Source organism: Rutilus rutilus (assembly GCF_951802725.1).
Source record: "Rutilus rutilus genome assembly, chromosome: 19".
NCBI lineage: Eukaryota > Metazoa > Chordata > Actinopteri > Cypriniformes > Leuciscidae > Rutilus > Rutilus rutilus.
This window is the reverse complement of record NC_140232.1, coordinates 35,648,377-35,665,114: the sequence shown is the minus strand read 5'-3', so window position 1 is coordinate 35,665,114 and position 16,738 is coordinate 35,648,377. Positions and strand designations below refer to the sequence as shown.

Genomic DNA, 16,738 nt, shown 5'->3' with positions numbered 1-16,738 from the left:
TCTGACCAATCAGAGCAGAGCATCTCTCAGAGAGGCGGGGCTTAGAGAGACTGAATCTTCAAACGAAGCGTTTCAGACACTGAGAGAAAAGAGCTGATGCTGAAGTCGAGATGTGTTTTTGAGCTTAGATGCATGAGAACCTGTTGTAGGACTCTAAACAAAATACAGAACCTTTAAAATAGCATAATAGGGGTACTTTGAAATTAGCAGTGCATGTTTTTAATTGTTTTATGTGCAGTCTGATCACTTAACGTGTCATTTGTTGAGTATGTCTTATGGCGATGATCAGGTTATGATCTTCAGTGTTGAGCTCCAGTGATGCTGAAGGGTTTTGCTGTGTGTTGCTCACTAAAGCTCCTGACGCTCGTGACTCAGTGGAAGATGCGGAGCGAAAGCAGAGGCGTTTCCGGTTACGTTCATCCCGCAGTAACTCCAGAGAGAATCCCGAGATTCCCGACGGTCCCGTGAGTCCCAGACCCGAGACGGAGCCGCAAACATCCGTGTTTAAGGAGTGCTTCATCCCTCCTGAGCTCAGCATCTGGGACTACTTCATCGCAAAGGTATGAGCTTACATCGCTGGCTTATCTGATATCTTGCAGATGTTTTCATTAGGGAGGGGCATTTTTGAAAATATTATATTCGAATATTTGGGCTCATAAGAATCGAATATTTGTTTATTTAAATGACGTTTAACGAGAAGGACATTATTTTTTACGTTTTTGTCGTAAAGCACCGTTATAGAAACAAGACAGAGAACGATGTATGTATATCTATATCTATCTGACAGTTAAGATCCTCTCGGCTCACTCGTGTTCAGCTGCGCTCGCCTGCGCTCGGGGACATGGACACGCCTCTCCTCAGGCGACGGCTGTGTGGATGATGTGATTTCTCATTGTGGAGATATTATGATAACTCAGTTTCATTCATTCATTTGATCAAAAGTGATTCAATTTTGTAAGATCATTTTCATCGAAGTAATTCAGACTTTGCGAGGCAGACGACAACATTATGTGATCAAATACAGTCAACTTGTTAACATGCGCCACAGCGCCACCCAGTGCATTTAATTATAACTGAGAGTTAGTGCCTGGGAGTTATCAGGGATTTACAGCTAGTTTTAATGTAAGTGTTGTGTGTGTGTGTGTGTGCGTGTGTGCGTGCGTGTGTGTGTGCGTGCGTGTGTGCGTGTGTGTGTGTGTGTGTGTGTGTGAAGCCGTACCTGCCTCCGTCCGCCAGCCGAGTGGAGTACGACTCTGAGGAAAGCCAAGGCAGCGAGGATGAGGAGGATGAGGATGATTATGAGGACGATGGAGATTATTTTGATGCCAACTCTCCACTGCCAGAACATTCCAACAGCAGCTCGTACAGGTGAGCTGAGAGTCATGTGATGATGTTCCTGTGATGATGTGATGATGGGATGATGGGATGATATAATGATGTGATGATGTGATGATGTTCCTGTGATGATGGGATGATGTGATGATGTTCCTGTGATGATGGGATGATGTGATGATGTTCCTGTGATGATGGGATGATGTGATGATGTGATGATGGGATGATGTGATGATGTTCCTGTGATGATGGGATGATGTGATGATGGGATGATGTGATGATGGGATGATGTGATGATGTTCCTGTGATGATGTGATGATTTGATGGTGTGATGATGGGATGATGTGATGATGTTCCTGTGATGATGGGATGATGTGATGATGGGATGATGTGATGATGTGATGATGTGATGATGTGATGATGGGATGATGTGATGATGGGATGATATAATGATGTGATGATGTGATGATGTTCCTGTGATGATGTGATGATGTAATGATGTGATGATGTTCCTGTGCAGCTGGTGTCTGATGCGCTTGGCGATGGTGCAGATGGTGCAGTTCAACCTCAAGACCTTCTACCCAACGACAGGTCATGACCTCTTAGGTAATGAGCCTTTAACTGCAGCACACGCATGATGTTTAGAGAACGTGGGACGCGACGTGGATGATGCTAAGCACAGTTATATAGTTATATATAGGATAGTTCACCCAAAAATGAAAGTTAGCCCATGATTTACTCCCCCTAGGTGTACATGGCGATGCGTGAACATCAGCTGTGCGTCGCTTTACTCGCATAAGCTGCGCTGTACACTGAAGGGGAATCCGTATGTTCGTTCGACTGGAAGCTACTGATTTACTTTATAAAGTTTTAAATATGGATATTTTTCTTACACAAACGCATCGCTTCGCTATATAAAGCTGGGAAGAGCCAGGACATTTATTAATATAACTCTGATTGTGTTCGTCTGACAGAAGAATGTCATACACACCTAGGATGAGGGAGAGTAAACCATGGGCTAATGTTCATCTTTGGGTGAACTATCCCTTTATACACAATAAGCCTTGATAAAAGTAGGAGTTACCTTTCTTTATTCTGTAGCGGACACAAGCTTCCTAATGATGTACGATTTCTTATATAGTGAAATATAGGGATGCACCGATCCACATTTTTCCACATCCGATCCCGATACCTGAATTTGGATATCGGCCGATACCGATACTATTCCGATACCAGAGCTGTGTTTACTTTAATATTATTATTATTATTATCATTATTGTTTATTTTATATGATGCTGAAATAAACTAGAAAAACAGGAAATACTGTTAACAGGAAAAATCCCATTCTGAAAACAAATATGCAACTATAAAGGTTTCAAATTAATTGTCATGTCAATATTTATTACATTCCCAAAATGTAAAATACTTGAGTGTTGAAATATAAGAAAAGTGCAAGTGTAAACATCTTACACACACACGAAGGGTGATCCTCGCTCCGATGCAGTAACTCTCGATGAATGCTCGATCAAAATCAGCCATCTTGCAAACAGACAAGCGGATTTTGCCTCAGACTCATCAATTTCGCTTCAAACTTTTGCTTTTTATGCGCGTCAATTTCACTCTGGACGCGCAAATGGATTCAAAATATGCAAGCGTCCAACTAGACGCGCAGACGCAAATTTGATGCGTTTGGTGTGAACGCACAGTAACGTGGTGCTTTTTTAAATGTTTGATTGCGTTCGTTGTGTTGTACAACGCGAGGGAGCTTCAAAGAGCTCGGAATTCCGGCTTCGCAAACATTGCATTTTGCTGTCTTGCTCTGCGGTGTTTCCAGTGTGAAGTATTTCCACACAGCGGACGTTGTTGGCTAGCCGCAATCTGCGAAATGGATTTCCTGAGCAGGGGCGTGTCTCATAACTCTGTCTCATTGAGCCGCGCCTCCGTTCAGGAAATCCATTCTGCAGTTTGCAGCCAGCTAGCAGACTAGCCGGTGGGAATCACTTTTGGAGTAATTTCAGCAGACAACGTTAAAGTGCAGACATGACTCATGGATATCGGATACCTCCGCAGGTTGGATCAGGAAAATCCGATACGTGAATTACGCTGGTATCGGTCCCGATACCGATACTGGATCGGATCGGCCCCATCCCTAGTGAAATATGCTTTTGGACATAGTATGATGTGTTTGGAGTGTCATGTAACGTGTGTGTGTGTTCGTGTGTGTGTGTGTCAGATCTGCCCGTGTGCTCTCCGCTGTGTCACGCGGCTCTGAAGACGCTTCAGCGATGGGAGACGCTGCTCCTCAAGAGGCTGGAGATCTTCGGAGGTCCTCCATCAAACTTCATCTCCTCGCAGCTCCTGGACGAGAGTGTGTCGTCGGGGCCGGCGCTCCTGCGGCACAAGGCCCTGTTCGAGCCCTCAAACACACCCTTCAGGTACGGGACGCAGCTCATGTGTGTGTTCACGCTAGAGCTGCACGAGTAATCGCAATGAAACCGCACACGATTTGGCAAAGACGGCGATTATTTATATATTGGCCAAATATGCCCTGCAGAAGTACGATAACACACACCACTCCAGGAGACCCCTATGAGCATCACACTCTCTGTCTCTGAATAAACAGAAGACTGAAACACACTCTTAATCATGAGTAATAAACACACGACTGCCTTATTCTGTGTGAGAAGCTCATCATCTCACAGGAGGAGCTCAGCTGTCCTCATGAAGTGAGTTTGGAGGAAAAGCATGTTATTAAATGTCGTTTGTTGGACTAGAGGTTCATAAATGCTTCTCATGTCTGGAAAGATGTTTGGCACGTGTTGCTTTTTCAAATGCGCGTTATAAGCGACTCGAACTCAGTGCTTTCAGAGTGAGCCGCGTTTCCTGAGCCGTACGTCACTGACAAGCTGCACATTACTAATGATCTCAGCCTTTACCAGTTCAATATCGTGATGAGCCAACTCGGTGCAAGCGTGATTGTAAATTGCGATTAATCGTGCAGCGCTAGTGTGCTGATGTTAGCCCCAGTGCACGTGTGTGTAGTCAGTGCTGTGTTCTGTGCTCAGGTCTCGCCGGCGCTCGGCTCTGCCCGTGAAGCGACTCTGGCTGTATCTGGTCAAACAGGAGGAGGTCCAGGAAACGTTCATACGAAACATCTTCACTAAGAAACGAGATCTGAACGAGGTATGTGTGCTCGCCCTTTTTCCCAGAATGCCCCTTAAATACTCCCGTTCACCGTCAGCTGATGGTGTGCGTAACGACCGCTCGAGTCTGTTTATCCATGAATGCCTGTAATGTCATTAATATTTGTTAACCTGTGTTGTACGTGTGGTAATTGTGTAAGTAACCGTCTAACGGTGGATTGTGATGTGTGTGATTGACCTGCATGTTTCATCGTAACTCTTGCATCCGGAGACTGACAGTGTGCTGCTGGATCCCACACACAACCAGGTATCTAACAGACAGATAATGATGATCCTCATCTGGTCATGTGATCTGCAATGAAGGCTCTTTAAGGCTGTTTTCACACCTATAGATCGTTTGCTTTGTTCTGAAACAGGGACTTAGTTTGTTACAATGTTGCATTTTCTTCTTGGTTCGGTTCGCTTTCACAAGGCAATGTTTCAAAGCACTGCAAAAAATGCTCTTCTTAGTATTTTTGTCTTGTTTCCAGTCCAAATATCAAACATTTCTTAAATCAAGATCCATTTACTAAAGTAGTAAAATGCTCATAAAAGATATTATGTCCTGTTTTCCCAATGGAATTAATCAAAATGAAGTGAGTTTTTGCTTAAAACAAGCGAAATGATCTGCTAATGGGGTCAGAAAAATAATCTTGTTTCTGTTTGAATTAACATTCTTTTTCTCACCCTGGCAGATCATTTCGCTAACTACTTTAGTAAATGGATCTTGATTTAAGAAATGTTTAATATTTGGACTGGAAACGAGACAAAAATACTAAGTAAGAAAAGCATTTTTTGCAGTGAGCGTACAGACGTGTTCAGGCAAGTCACATGCAAGTACAACTGTCCTCTTATTGGTCAGCATTTCCTCTCCTTCAAGATAATTGACAAGTTCGCTTAGCTGATTTCGGCTTTATTTGTAACTTTCGAGACAGGCAAACACTAGACGAGTGTATCCGTCATTACCGCGGTAAATTATACACTACACTCGTATTATACCACAGCTCGTTTGCAACCGAGACATCTCGTTCGGGCGGCCTCTGAGCGGTGGTTTTGCTGCGGATCACACACAAGTGTTCACACATGCCTAACCAAACCGAACACAGGGAGAAAACACAACAAACACTCCAGTGTGAAAGTGCTTCACTCCTGGCTGGCGGTCACATGAGCTGAAAGACAAGTATCTGTGCTGTGATTGGTTAAGGCTGCTGTTGTCGGTGAAGATCGTAATTTAATGTGTTAAACTTTCAGCAATAACATCAAATAATGATAGAAATGAACATCACTGCTGGGATACGTGACCTTCAACCCTCATGTCATGTCGCATCAAGACCTTAAGACTGTTGGTGTGTCCCAATTCACTCTCTTATGCACTATTGTATGCCATTTCATAATATAAATAGAGCGATTAGTGTGAAATTATGCACTTATTTAACCCCCCCAGCCAAACAATTCAGTTTGGTGTATTGAAAACGTCATGCACTTGATAACCTTATAGAAAAATCTCAAAGTAACATTATAAAACTCAAACACTAGATGGGAGAGTACATGGTGTATAGTGCGTCATTTGGGACACAGCTTAAGTCTTACCAACTAGTTTGACCAGTTATTTCATTTTCATTATTAAAAATTCACTAATCTATATTCACCTTCCAGACTCTCTAAAAACACCACCTGTAATATTCGACAGGCAATTTTATTTCGCTTTATTGTTGAATTTTTAATAATGAAATTGTATGTGAAATGTTTTCAATAAATGAAAATATACAATCATGTTGAATTTCGGCCCAGAAGGCAAATCAGTTCAACATGCTTGTTTGTTTTTGTTGCAGTCAAGGGTTAACCAGCCTTGCTTTTCAGATTCACACTAGACCAGTCTTATGTTGTTATGTATCTGACTCATGACCAGTCTTTGACTAAAGTGTAAGACTAGTCTAAGCTGATCATGCAAACCGGCCTCTGGTCAGAAAGTGTCGATCCCCCACAATTCACTGCAAACTCGCATTCAGATGTGAGACGCATGGCACGAGAACATCGAGTCCTGACCTAGATGTGTTTTCCGTGTTAATCTGAGTGCATATTCTGCAGCTCGAGGATCTAATGTTCCTGCATTTAAAGCGTGAACACTGAACATTAGTGAATGTTCCACAGATTATTCTCCTCTAGCAGAAGCTCATGACAGGAAGGCCTTTATAAAGAGTCTTTAAACGTGTGATAGATGAGCTGTGCACCCGTTCACTCTAGTGTTCATTTTGTCAGCTATTTTAACATTTAGTCCTAGTCCTGTGTCTAATGTACTTTTTAGGTTTTATCATATTTAGTCGACCTTGCCCTGTTTTCATCAGTCTAGTTTTAGTCGACTAAAAGCCGGGGCATTTACTCTAGTCTTAGTCAAAGAAAATGTAGTCATATTTTCGTCATGCTGCGTAATGGTTACCTACGATTATTTTGCTTAAAATTATAATCACAACAATTGTTGTCATTTGACAAATTTATATTTGCATTTCATCAGAATTATTGTACTTTTAAAATGTATTTATTTACTAGAGAATGTCTCGTATAGTCTCATAATGTCTCATAGAACTCGTATATGTACAAGCGTATGTGCTTTTATTCATATAGTCGAGATTCCCGTCTGACGAGCGTTAGTGATGTCACTGTCCCGTCTGACGAGCGTTAGTGATGTCACTGTCCCGTCTGATGAGCGTTAGTGATGTCACTGTCCCCCGTCTGACGAGAGTTAGTGATGTCACTGTCCCGTCTGACGAGCGTTAGTGATGTCACTGTCCCGTCTGACGAGCGTTAGTGATGTCACTGTCCCGTCTGACGAGCGTTAGTGATGTCACTGCCCCGTCTGACGAGCGTTAGTGATGTCACTGTCCCGTCTGACGAGAGTTAGTGATGTCACTGTCCCGTCTGACGAGCGTTAGTGATGTCACTGTCCCGTCTGACGAGCGTTAGTGATGTCACTGTCCCGTCTGATGAGCGTTAGTGATGTCACTGTCCCCCGTCTGACGAGAGTTAGTGATGTCACTGTCCCGTCTGACGAGCGTTAGTGATGTCACTGTCCCGTCTGACGAGCGTTAGTGATGTCACTGTCCCGTCTGACGAGCGTTAGTGATGTCACTGTCCCGTCTGACGAGCGTTAGTGATGTCACTGTCCCGTCTGACGAGCGTTAGTGATGTCACTGTCCCGTCTGACGAGCGTTAGTGATGTCACTGCCCCGTCTGACGAGCGTTAGTGATGTCACTGCCCCGTCTGACGAGCGTTAGTGATGTCACTGTCCCGTCTGACGAGAGTTAGTGATGTCACTGTCCCGTCTGACGAGCGTTAGTGATGTCACTGTCCCGTCTGACGAGCGTTAGTGATGTCACTGTCCCGTCTGATGAGCGTTAGTGATGTCACTGTCCCCCGTCTGACGAGAGTTAGTGATGTCACTGTCCCGTCTGACGAGCGTTAGTGATGTCACTGTCCCGTCTGACGAGCGTTAGTGATGTCACTGTCCCGTCTGACGAGCGTTAGTGATGTCACTGTCCCGTCTGACGAGCGTTAGTGATGTCACTGTCCCGTCTGACGAGCGTTAGTGATGTCACTGTCCCGTCTGATGAGCGTTAGTGATGTCACTGTCCCCCGTCTGACGAGCGTTAGTGATGTCACTGTCCCGTCTGACGAGAGTTAGTGATGTCACTGTCCCGTCTGACGAGCGTTAGTGATGTCACTGTCCCGTCTGATGAGCGTTAGTGATGTCACTGTCCCGTCTGACGAGCGTTAGTGATGTCACTGTCCCCCGTCTGACGAGCGTTAGTGATGTCACTGTCCCGTCTGACGAGAGTTAGTGATGTCACTGTCCCGTCTGACGAGCGTTAGTGATGTCACTGTCCCGTCTGACGAGCGTTAGTGATGTCACTGCCCCGTCTGATGAGCGTTAGTGATGTCACTGTCCCCCGTCTGACGAGCGTTAGTGATGTCACTGCCCCGTCTGACGAGCGTTAGTGATGTCACTGTCCCGTCTGATGAGCGTTAGTGATGTCACTGTCCCCCGTCTGACGAGCGTTAGTGATGTCACTGTCCCGTCTGACGAGAGTTAGTGATGTCACTGTCCCGTCTGACGAGCGTTAGTGATGTCACTGTCCCGTCTGACGAGCGTTAGTGATGTCACTGTCCCGTCTGACGAGCGTTAGTGATGTCACTGTCCCGTCTGACGAGAGTTAGTGATGTCACTGTCCCGTCTGACGAGCGTTAGTGATGTCACTGTCCCGTCTGACGAGAGTTAGTGATGTCACTGTCCCGTCTGACGAGCGTTAGTGATGTCACTGTCCCCCGTCTGACGAGCGTTAGTGATGTCACTGCCCCGTCTGACGAGCGTTAGTGATGTCACTGCCCCGTCTGACGAGCGTTAGTGATGTCACTGCCCCGTCTGACGAGCGTTAGTGATGTCACTGCCCCGTCTGACTAGCGTTAGTGATGTCACTGCCCCGTCTGACGAGCGTTAGTGATGTCACTGCCCCGTCTGACGAGAGTTAGTGATGTCACTGCCCCGTCTGACGAGAGTTAGTGATGTCACTGCCCCGTCTGACGAGCGTTAGTGATGTCACTGCCCCGTCTGACGAGCGTTAGTGATGTCACTGTCCCGTCTGACGAGCGTTAGTGATGTCACTGCCCCGTTTGACGAGCGTTAGTGATGTCACTGCCCCGTCTGACTAGCGTTAGTGATGTCACTGCCCCGTCTGACGAGCGTTAGTGATGTCACTGCCCCGTCTGACGAGCGTTAGTGATGTCAATGTCCCGTTTGATGAGAGTTAGTGATGTCACTGCCCCGTCTGACGAGCGTTAGTGATGTCACTGCCCCGTCTGACGAGCGTTAGTGATGTCACTGCCCCGTCTGACGAGCGTTAGTGATGTCACTGTCCCGTCTGACGAGCGTTAGTGATGTCACTGCCCCGTCTGACGAGAGTTAGTGATGTCACTGCCCCGTCTGACGAGCGTTAGTGATGTCACTGTCCCGTCTGACGAGCGTTAGTGATGTCACTGCCCCGTTTGATGAGAGTTAGTGATGTCACTGCCCCGTTTGATGAGAGTTAGTGATGTCACTGTCCCGTCTGACGAGCGTTAGTGATGTCACTGCCCCGTCTGACGAGCGTTAGTGATGTCACTGCCCCGTTTGATGAGAGTTAGTGATGTCACTGCCCCGTCTGACGAGAGTTAGTGATGTCACTGTCCCGTCTGACGAGCGTTAGTGATGTCACTGTCCCGTCTGACGAGAGTTAGTGATGTCATTGTCCCGTCTGACGAGCGTTAGTGATGTCACTGCCCCGTCTGACGAGAGTTAGTGATGTCATTGTCCCGTCTGACGAGCGTTAGTGATGTCACTGCCCCGTTTGATGAGAGTTAGTGATGTCACTGCCCCGTTTGATGAGAGTTAGTGATGTCACTGTCCCGTCTGACGAGCGTTAGTGATGTCACTGCCCCGTCTGACGAGCGTTAGTGATGTCACTGCCCCTCTGATGTCACTGTCTGGCTTCTCCCGCAGATCGAGGCTGATCTGGGATATCCAGGAGGAAAAGCTCGCATCATCCACAAGGAGTCTGACATCATCACGGCGTTCGCCATCAATAAGGTGCAGTTGCGGGACGTCCTGCTGTTGGGTTTGACCTCTGACCTCTGAAGTATAAAGAGACTCTCAGAGTAAAACTGGGAGATACACCGGGGTTTTACCAGATGAGAAGTTTATCTATGCATCATCTTTTTACTCTTTTAATTCATTTTATAACTGTTTTAATTCTCCTTGCTTTTTATTTTGTGATTATTTTAATTCCTTTTCATGTAAAGCGCTTTGAATTGCCAGTGTATGAAATGCTTTATAAATAAACTTGCCTTGGCTTTGTCTTCCAGGCCAATCGTAACTGTTTAGTGATCGCCTCCACACACGACATCCAGGAGCTCGACGTGTCCTCAATCCTCGCCACTCAGGTGCTCACGTGGATCGACGACGAGGCGGAGGCCGAGGTCAAAGGGTGATTCAATTCAATTCAATTCAGTTCAGTTCAATTCACATTTACTTGTACAGCGCTTTTCATAATACACATAATTTCAAAGCAGCTTTACAGAATATGCATGAGACCACATTACAGTTTACAGTGATCTGATGTCAGAGGAAACTGTGTAAGTTGTGTATTTCAGAAATGTACATATACAAATGACAGTTAGCTAAAAATGTATTAATTTAAACAATGCAATAATTTAATGCAGAAACAATGAGCTCATAGAAGTAATGAATACTTCAAAGGGTGAGACGCATGTTACAGTACAGTCATGTGATCGTGTCCAGGGCCTCATTTATAACCGTCGCACAAACAGGCCCTGAACGAGCCGTACCCCTCTACTGACGCATGAGGTGTGATTTATAAACACACTTGACGAGAAGATGTGTGCATCTGTAAGTAAACTCTGATCCATGCGTACGAACACTCTGGAGACGGAGCAGTTTAATGACACCGATGATGATCTGAGGAACTGATGAAGGAAAACCACTTTAATCCTCATTATGAGTCCTAATCATAAATACAGTGCATGTTCACAATAACCGTTTAAATACATAAAAGAACGATTTAAACTCTGTTTTACATCTGATATACACATTTAGATTAAATATGCCATGCTCATTAATGGAGTTAAGCACTTAAATTACATCAAATCATTACAGAGAAGTTATATTATAAATAATATTAGTAGTGGATGCGCTTCTTTTGAACACTTTTCCTGAGGAATGCTGTGTGTTAATGTTTGCTTAGCGCTTGATAACAGCAGAACTCGTGACCTGAGGAAATGTGTTCACGCAAATAATGATCAATAATGCACAATCTGTTTACATTAAAAATATAAAGCAATTAAAAATACTGTTTGGCCGGTGGAAAAGATTGAGAAAAACTTTCTCTGAAATGTATTTTATACTATTTGATTTTATTTATTCAAAAACAAGGCGAGGATCGGCTACTAAATGATTTTTATCAATGTAATGTGACTCACATCCGTATCTCGTAGTCTCCTAATGTCTTGTGCCGTTAAACATGGGATCACGTGGATGAATATGCGTATGCAGATGAGGATATAGTAAACCGAGGCGTTGTAAGCTCATATATGGTTATTTCGGGGAGGAGACGCATGTGAACACAATCTTCCTCTGACTGGGATTGTAAAGGGTATTCTGGCGTACACACACTTTTATAAGTCTGAATATTTTTTGGCTTTAGGGCGCACACACACTTTTAGTGAGGATCCTACACACAGTTTTATAAATGAGAGCCCTGATCAGTTGTGGGTCGCAGGTGTGAGTTCAGCTTGTGTTGTGTGCAGGACGGATGATTTCCTGGTGGTCCACGCGCGGGACGACATCAGCACGCACGGCAGCACACCTTACACACACAGCAGCCCCGGGACGCCCATCAACATGCCCTGGCTGGGCGGCCTGCAGACCGGCAGAGGAGCCGCCGTGGTGAGCTCTGCTCATGTTCGGTGACGAATCATTTTCGTCATACGACATTTTTTCACAGATGAAAACGAGACGATTAAAAAAACAGTTTTGAATGACAAAAACTGTGACGAAAATCTATTGACATTTTCGCCAACAAATAAAAACTGACTAAAACTAAATTACATTTTAGTAAAAAGACTAACGACTAAACAAAACTTGCTGCCAGAATGAAGACTGGTGGAGAGTAGCGCCACGATCGCTTTAACCCCGTCGATCTCATGCTCTCTTCTGTGTTCACGCAGCTCATCAAACGAAACATCAACAACGTGAGACGGATGACATCACACCCCACACTCCCGTACTGTAAGTCCCCGGCTCGTCTCCATCCGGTGTGATCTGCTCCACTTCTCAACGTATTCTGTGTGAATGGAAGCGAATTAATGACAAATGTCTCCGAAACTAAAAACTTGTTGAATTGCAGTAATTGGATTAGAAATGCATTACATTTTTGGGGGCTGAAATCCAACATGGCTGTATGTTTAATATCTGAATATTTCAATTGAGAGCATTTACCACACAATTTCATTATTAGAAATTTATAATAGAATAATAGAATATAATAGAATCTATATTCTCATTTCCCAAATATTCAGACTTGTTTGAGAGGTTCCAAATGCCATAACTTCTGAGATATTAACATACAATTTTGCTCAGATACAAACTTGATTTTATGACCTGTCATAGATTAATTCTAATAGTCATCATGTCACGCATGAATAGTAACAAAAATGACGGGGAAAAATGCATTACATTTTCAGGTGTTTTGTCATGTTTTGTTCTCCAAACGGCTCCAAATCCATTTTGTTCAAGCTTTGAAAGGTTTTCTATTCATCAAATGAGACCATGAATTATAAAAGTGTGGAATAATTCAGATGTCTTCAGGGTGTAAGGGGTTAATGTTAACGCTCTGTTAATGCACTGCATTGAATTTCAGTTAGTGCACTTCAACATGCTTTTTTGTTCCAAAGACATTTCCGACCCTGGATCACGTCAGCGGTCTCGAGTCGCACGGGGATATCGCTATAACTGTACATGTGTGGGGCAAAATTATAGATTTATCTTTTGTGCCAAAAATCATTAGGATATTAAGATCATGTTCCATGAAGATATTTAGTACATGTCCTACCGTAAATATATAAATCAGGTATTTTTGTGAGTTAATGCACCACAATCGATTTTAAAGGCGATTTTCTCAATGTTTCGATTTTTCTGCACCCTCAGATTCCAGATGTTCAAATATCCCAACAAACCAAACATCAAGTTTTCAGATGATGTATAAATCTCAATTTAAAAACATTGACCCATGTGACTTTTGTTTTTAACATGTTTTGTGGTCCAGGGTCACATTTGTAGTTTGTTTACTCCCATATGTCAGCATATGCTCAACGTGTGTGTGTGTGTGTGTGTGTGTGTGTGTGTGTGTAGACCTGACGGGGGCGCAGGACGGGAGCGTGCGCATGTTCGAGTGGGGTCACTCACAGCAGATCACCTGCTTCAGGAGTCCCGGGAACACCAGGGTCACCAGAATACGCTTCAATTACCAGGGCAATAAGGTGCGTCGCCCGAAACCCAGCGCAGACACCGAGCCAGAGAGCGGCGTGTGTTAACCAGCTCTTCTGTGTGTGTGTGTGTGTGTGTGTGTGTTTCAGTTTGGGATCGTGGATGCGGATGGAGCGCTCAGCCTCTGGCAAACCAGCACTTCAGGACACACACACAAACCCTATCTGGTACATCACACCGCATCACTAACTGTTCACTGCAATAACCTGTGGATTCATCATACTGTACATGTGTTTATTCTGTCTTTATACAGTCAAACTACATTTACTCAGACATCTTCAACATTTCTCACATTATCAGTTTATTCGCTATAGTTTAGAAAATGGTAATAAAATATGAGCAGAACTCAGTGGATATTTGACTGGTTTTGTCCGTCCTTCTGTTAGACTGTCTCACACATGAATTATGTTGAATATCTGTCAGCTGTTAAATTTAACTACACAATTAGATAATACCAGTTTAGCTCAACCAATCACCAAGCAATGCTTCATTGTGTTCAGTCTGTGTGTAAAAAGAGCATTAGCAATTAAAGAAAACACACTTCAGCAAAACATGATCAGCTCAAAGTGTCCCAATCATTTTTGGTCCAAATTGTTACTGGTATGAAGAATATTTGGGTATAATATGTCATAGTTTATTTTGCTCTCCTCACTTACAGAAATGAACTATAGTGTCCTGATCACACTAGTGAAGAATAATCGGAATAATTTTTGTCTTGTTGTATTTATATGTGTGTGCTGGAAGCGTGTGTGTGCTGGAAGCGTGTGTGTGTGTGTGTGTGTGTGTGTGTGTGCTGGAAGCGTGTGTGTGTGTGTGTGTGTGTGTGTGTGTGTGTGTGTGTGTGTGTGTGTCTGTGTGTGTGCTGGAAGCTTGTGTGTGTGTGTGTGTGTGTGTGTGTGTGGACGGGGAATAAAGCTCTTTCTGATGCTCAGTGTTTTCCTCATCATATTCTCCTCTGTTTTCCTCCAGACGCTTCAGTGTCACAATAAGACGGCGAATGACTTTGTGTTTGTGGGCTCGTCGTCTCTCATCGCCACCGCAGGCCTGTCCTCAGACAACAGGTACAGGTCTGAGATCTGACGAGCAGCGAGAGCTGAGCCGCTCCAGTCCATGAGAACATCATGATAGTGTTGGCTTGAGAAAGCTCTGTTCGTCACCTCTCCGTCCGCCTCAGTTCTGGACACGTCAAAATGATTTCAAACTTAAAGTCCCCCTGTGGTGTAAACCCAGCGTTTAATGTTGTTTATGTGTCTATGTGGTGTTTTAAATCTGCTTTAAGACAAAGCATGTGTAAGTTCATAAGTCGACAGCATTGCTGAGTATTTCCTCCTTAAAACTGCAGTGAACCAAAGACAGTCTCAAACACACACTGGTGTTTCTGACGTCACAAACTACCTTGTAACCAATCAGATCAACGTGTGATCGTCAACCAGTGGATCTCTGAGCTGAGGGAGTGAGTGGAGGCGGGGCTCATTTGCATATCCATAGACCCGCGCATACTAAATGAGGCAAGGGTGTCGAGTTACATTCAAGATATTTTAACATATGAAGAAAGAGTTTTAAGGGATAAAGTGATTGACTACTGAGACTTTCTCAAGCCAACAGAGTTTGTATTGACAAACTTTTTTATCTAGTTAAATCATAAAAAAGTCATGTGACATCTGACATCAGAGAATATGTTAAATTGAAATATTAACTGCAGATCTCAGGAGGTCTGTTATATAAATATTGTAGCTGATGAAAGTCATCAGAAGTAGATGTTCCTGTCCCAGAACTGCTGATCTCTCCCGTTACAGGAACGTGTGTCTGTGGGATACGCTGGTCACGCCGGCCTTCAGTCTGGTTCACGGTAAGTCATCGTCACACACACACACACACACACACACACGCGTTCAGACACGATTCTTCTGTATGAGCGAGTGTATCTGAGTGGGGTGTGTGTGTGTGTGCTCAGCCTTCAGCGTGCACGAGTCGGGCTCCACGGTTCTGGCTCTGGCCTCTAAACAGCAGGTTCTGCTCAGCGGAGGGAGGAAGGGCTGGATCAGTGTTCTGGATCTGAGTCTGAGGATCCAGCGCCAGAGCTTCCAGGCCCACGACTCGCCGGTGAAAGCGCTGGCGGTGGACAGCACCGAGAGAAGCTTCATCAGCGGATCCGCCGAGGGCAACATCAAGGTCTGTGCTCACTCATGTTTCACTCACGGGGAATACATGCATCCTGGAATATTAATAAAGGTGCAGTGTGTAATATTCAGGAGGATCAGAAATGCAGTATCAGACACATAACTGTGTTCTCAGTGGTGTATAAAGATCTTACATAATGAACCGTTGTGTGTTTATTAGCTTAGAATGAGGCATTTCTCTCTACACACACCGCGGGTCCGCTTACATCCACATGTTTCTACGGTGGCCCTGAACGGACAAATGCGTTTTGTCACTATGTTGTTCTTCGTGTAAAGAAGCTTCAGCTAAAGTCAGCGAATAAAACACTGACACAATGATGAACAAGTCACAATAACATTCGCAATAACATCGTTTTACTGAATAATTAAGGAAACATCATTTCTTACTTTATCTTTGTAAAGAAACCTCTTTGTTTAACTGGCTACTCTCTGCTGTCTCAGACGACGACATCACTTCCTGTCGGCCACCGTAACTTCTGTTGGGTGCAGTTCACAACCTCACCACTAGATGCGCTGAAATGTACACACTGCACCTTTAAATGCATGATGTGTATTTGTGTCGGATCCGTCAGTTGTGATGCGTGTCGACAGACCAAGACGATCACAGATTTAGTGTTAATCGTATTTTTTATTATTCATTTTAATCAATTTGTATTCAAATAAGTTTTAGTCTTTATTTTAATCTTTTTTTATTTTAAAGTTTTTTTTAAATAATTTTTTATTTAATTTGACGCAATTTTTGTTTAATCTTATTTTATTATTTCTTCATCGTAATTCATTTTTTCTTATTTTAATACATTACTTGTTAATCAATTTGATTTTAGTTTGTCTTTTTTTAAAGAATTTCTTTTTTTATTCAGTTTAATCCTTATTTTATTATTTCTTCATCGTAATTCATTTTTATTTATTGTAATAAATGTTTATTAGAATAGATTTGTGTATTAGTGTGAGT

General features: G+C 43.8%; 1 protein-coding gene across 5 annotated transcripts in view; it reads left to right on the top strand.

Moving 5' to 3' along the window:
* Window positions 1-16,738, top strand: part of dmxl1 (Dmx like 1) — a 55,948-nt gene that overhangs the window by 38,178 nt on the left and 1,032 nt on the right. For 3 of the 5 annotated variants that reach the window (XM_084389131.1, XM_084389132.1, XM_084389130.1), the window contains exons 31-45: window positions 355-560; window positions 1,214-1,368; window positions 1,853-1,938; window positions 3,566-3,767; window positions 4,398-4,515; window positions 4,747-4,782; window positions 10,046-10,132; window positions 10,408-10,529; window positions 11,869-12,007; window positions 12,289-12,349; window positions 13,472-13,599; window positions 13,696-13,773; window positions 14,576-14,667; window positions 15,403-15,455; window positions 15,561-15,778. In XM_084389131.1, coding sequence (XP_084245257.1) covers window positions 355-560; window positions 1,214-1,368; window positions 1,853-1,938; window positions 3,566-3,767; window positions 4,398-4,515; window positions 4,747-4,782; window positions 10,046-10,132; window positions 10,408-10,529; window positions 11,869-12,007; window positions 12,289-12,349; window positions 13,472-13,599; window positions 13,696-13,773; window positions 14,576-14,667; window positions 15,403-15,455; window positions 15,561-15,778 — 1,781 coding nt within the window. The remainder of the gene's footprint in view (window positions 1-354; window positions 561-1,213; window positions 1,369-1,852; window positions 1,939-3,565; window positions 3,768-4,397; window positions 4,516-4,746; window positions 4,783-10,045; window positions 10,133-10,407; window positions 10,530-11,868; window positions 12,008-12,288; window positions 12,350-13,471; window positions 13,600-13,695; window positions 13,774-14,575; window positions 14,668-15,402; window positions 15,456-15,560; window positions 15,779-16,738) is intronic. The other 2 variants (XM_084389133.1, XM_084389134.1) reach the window with 1 other exon arrangement.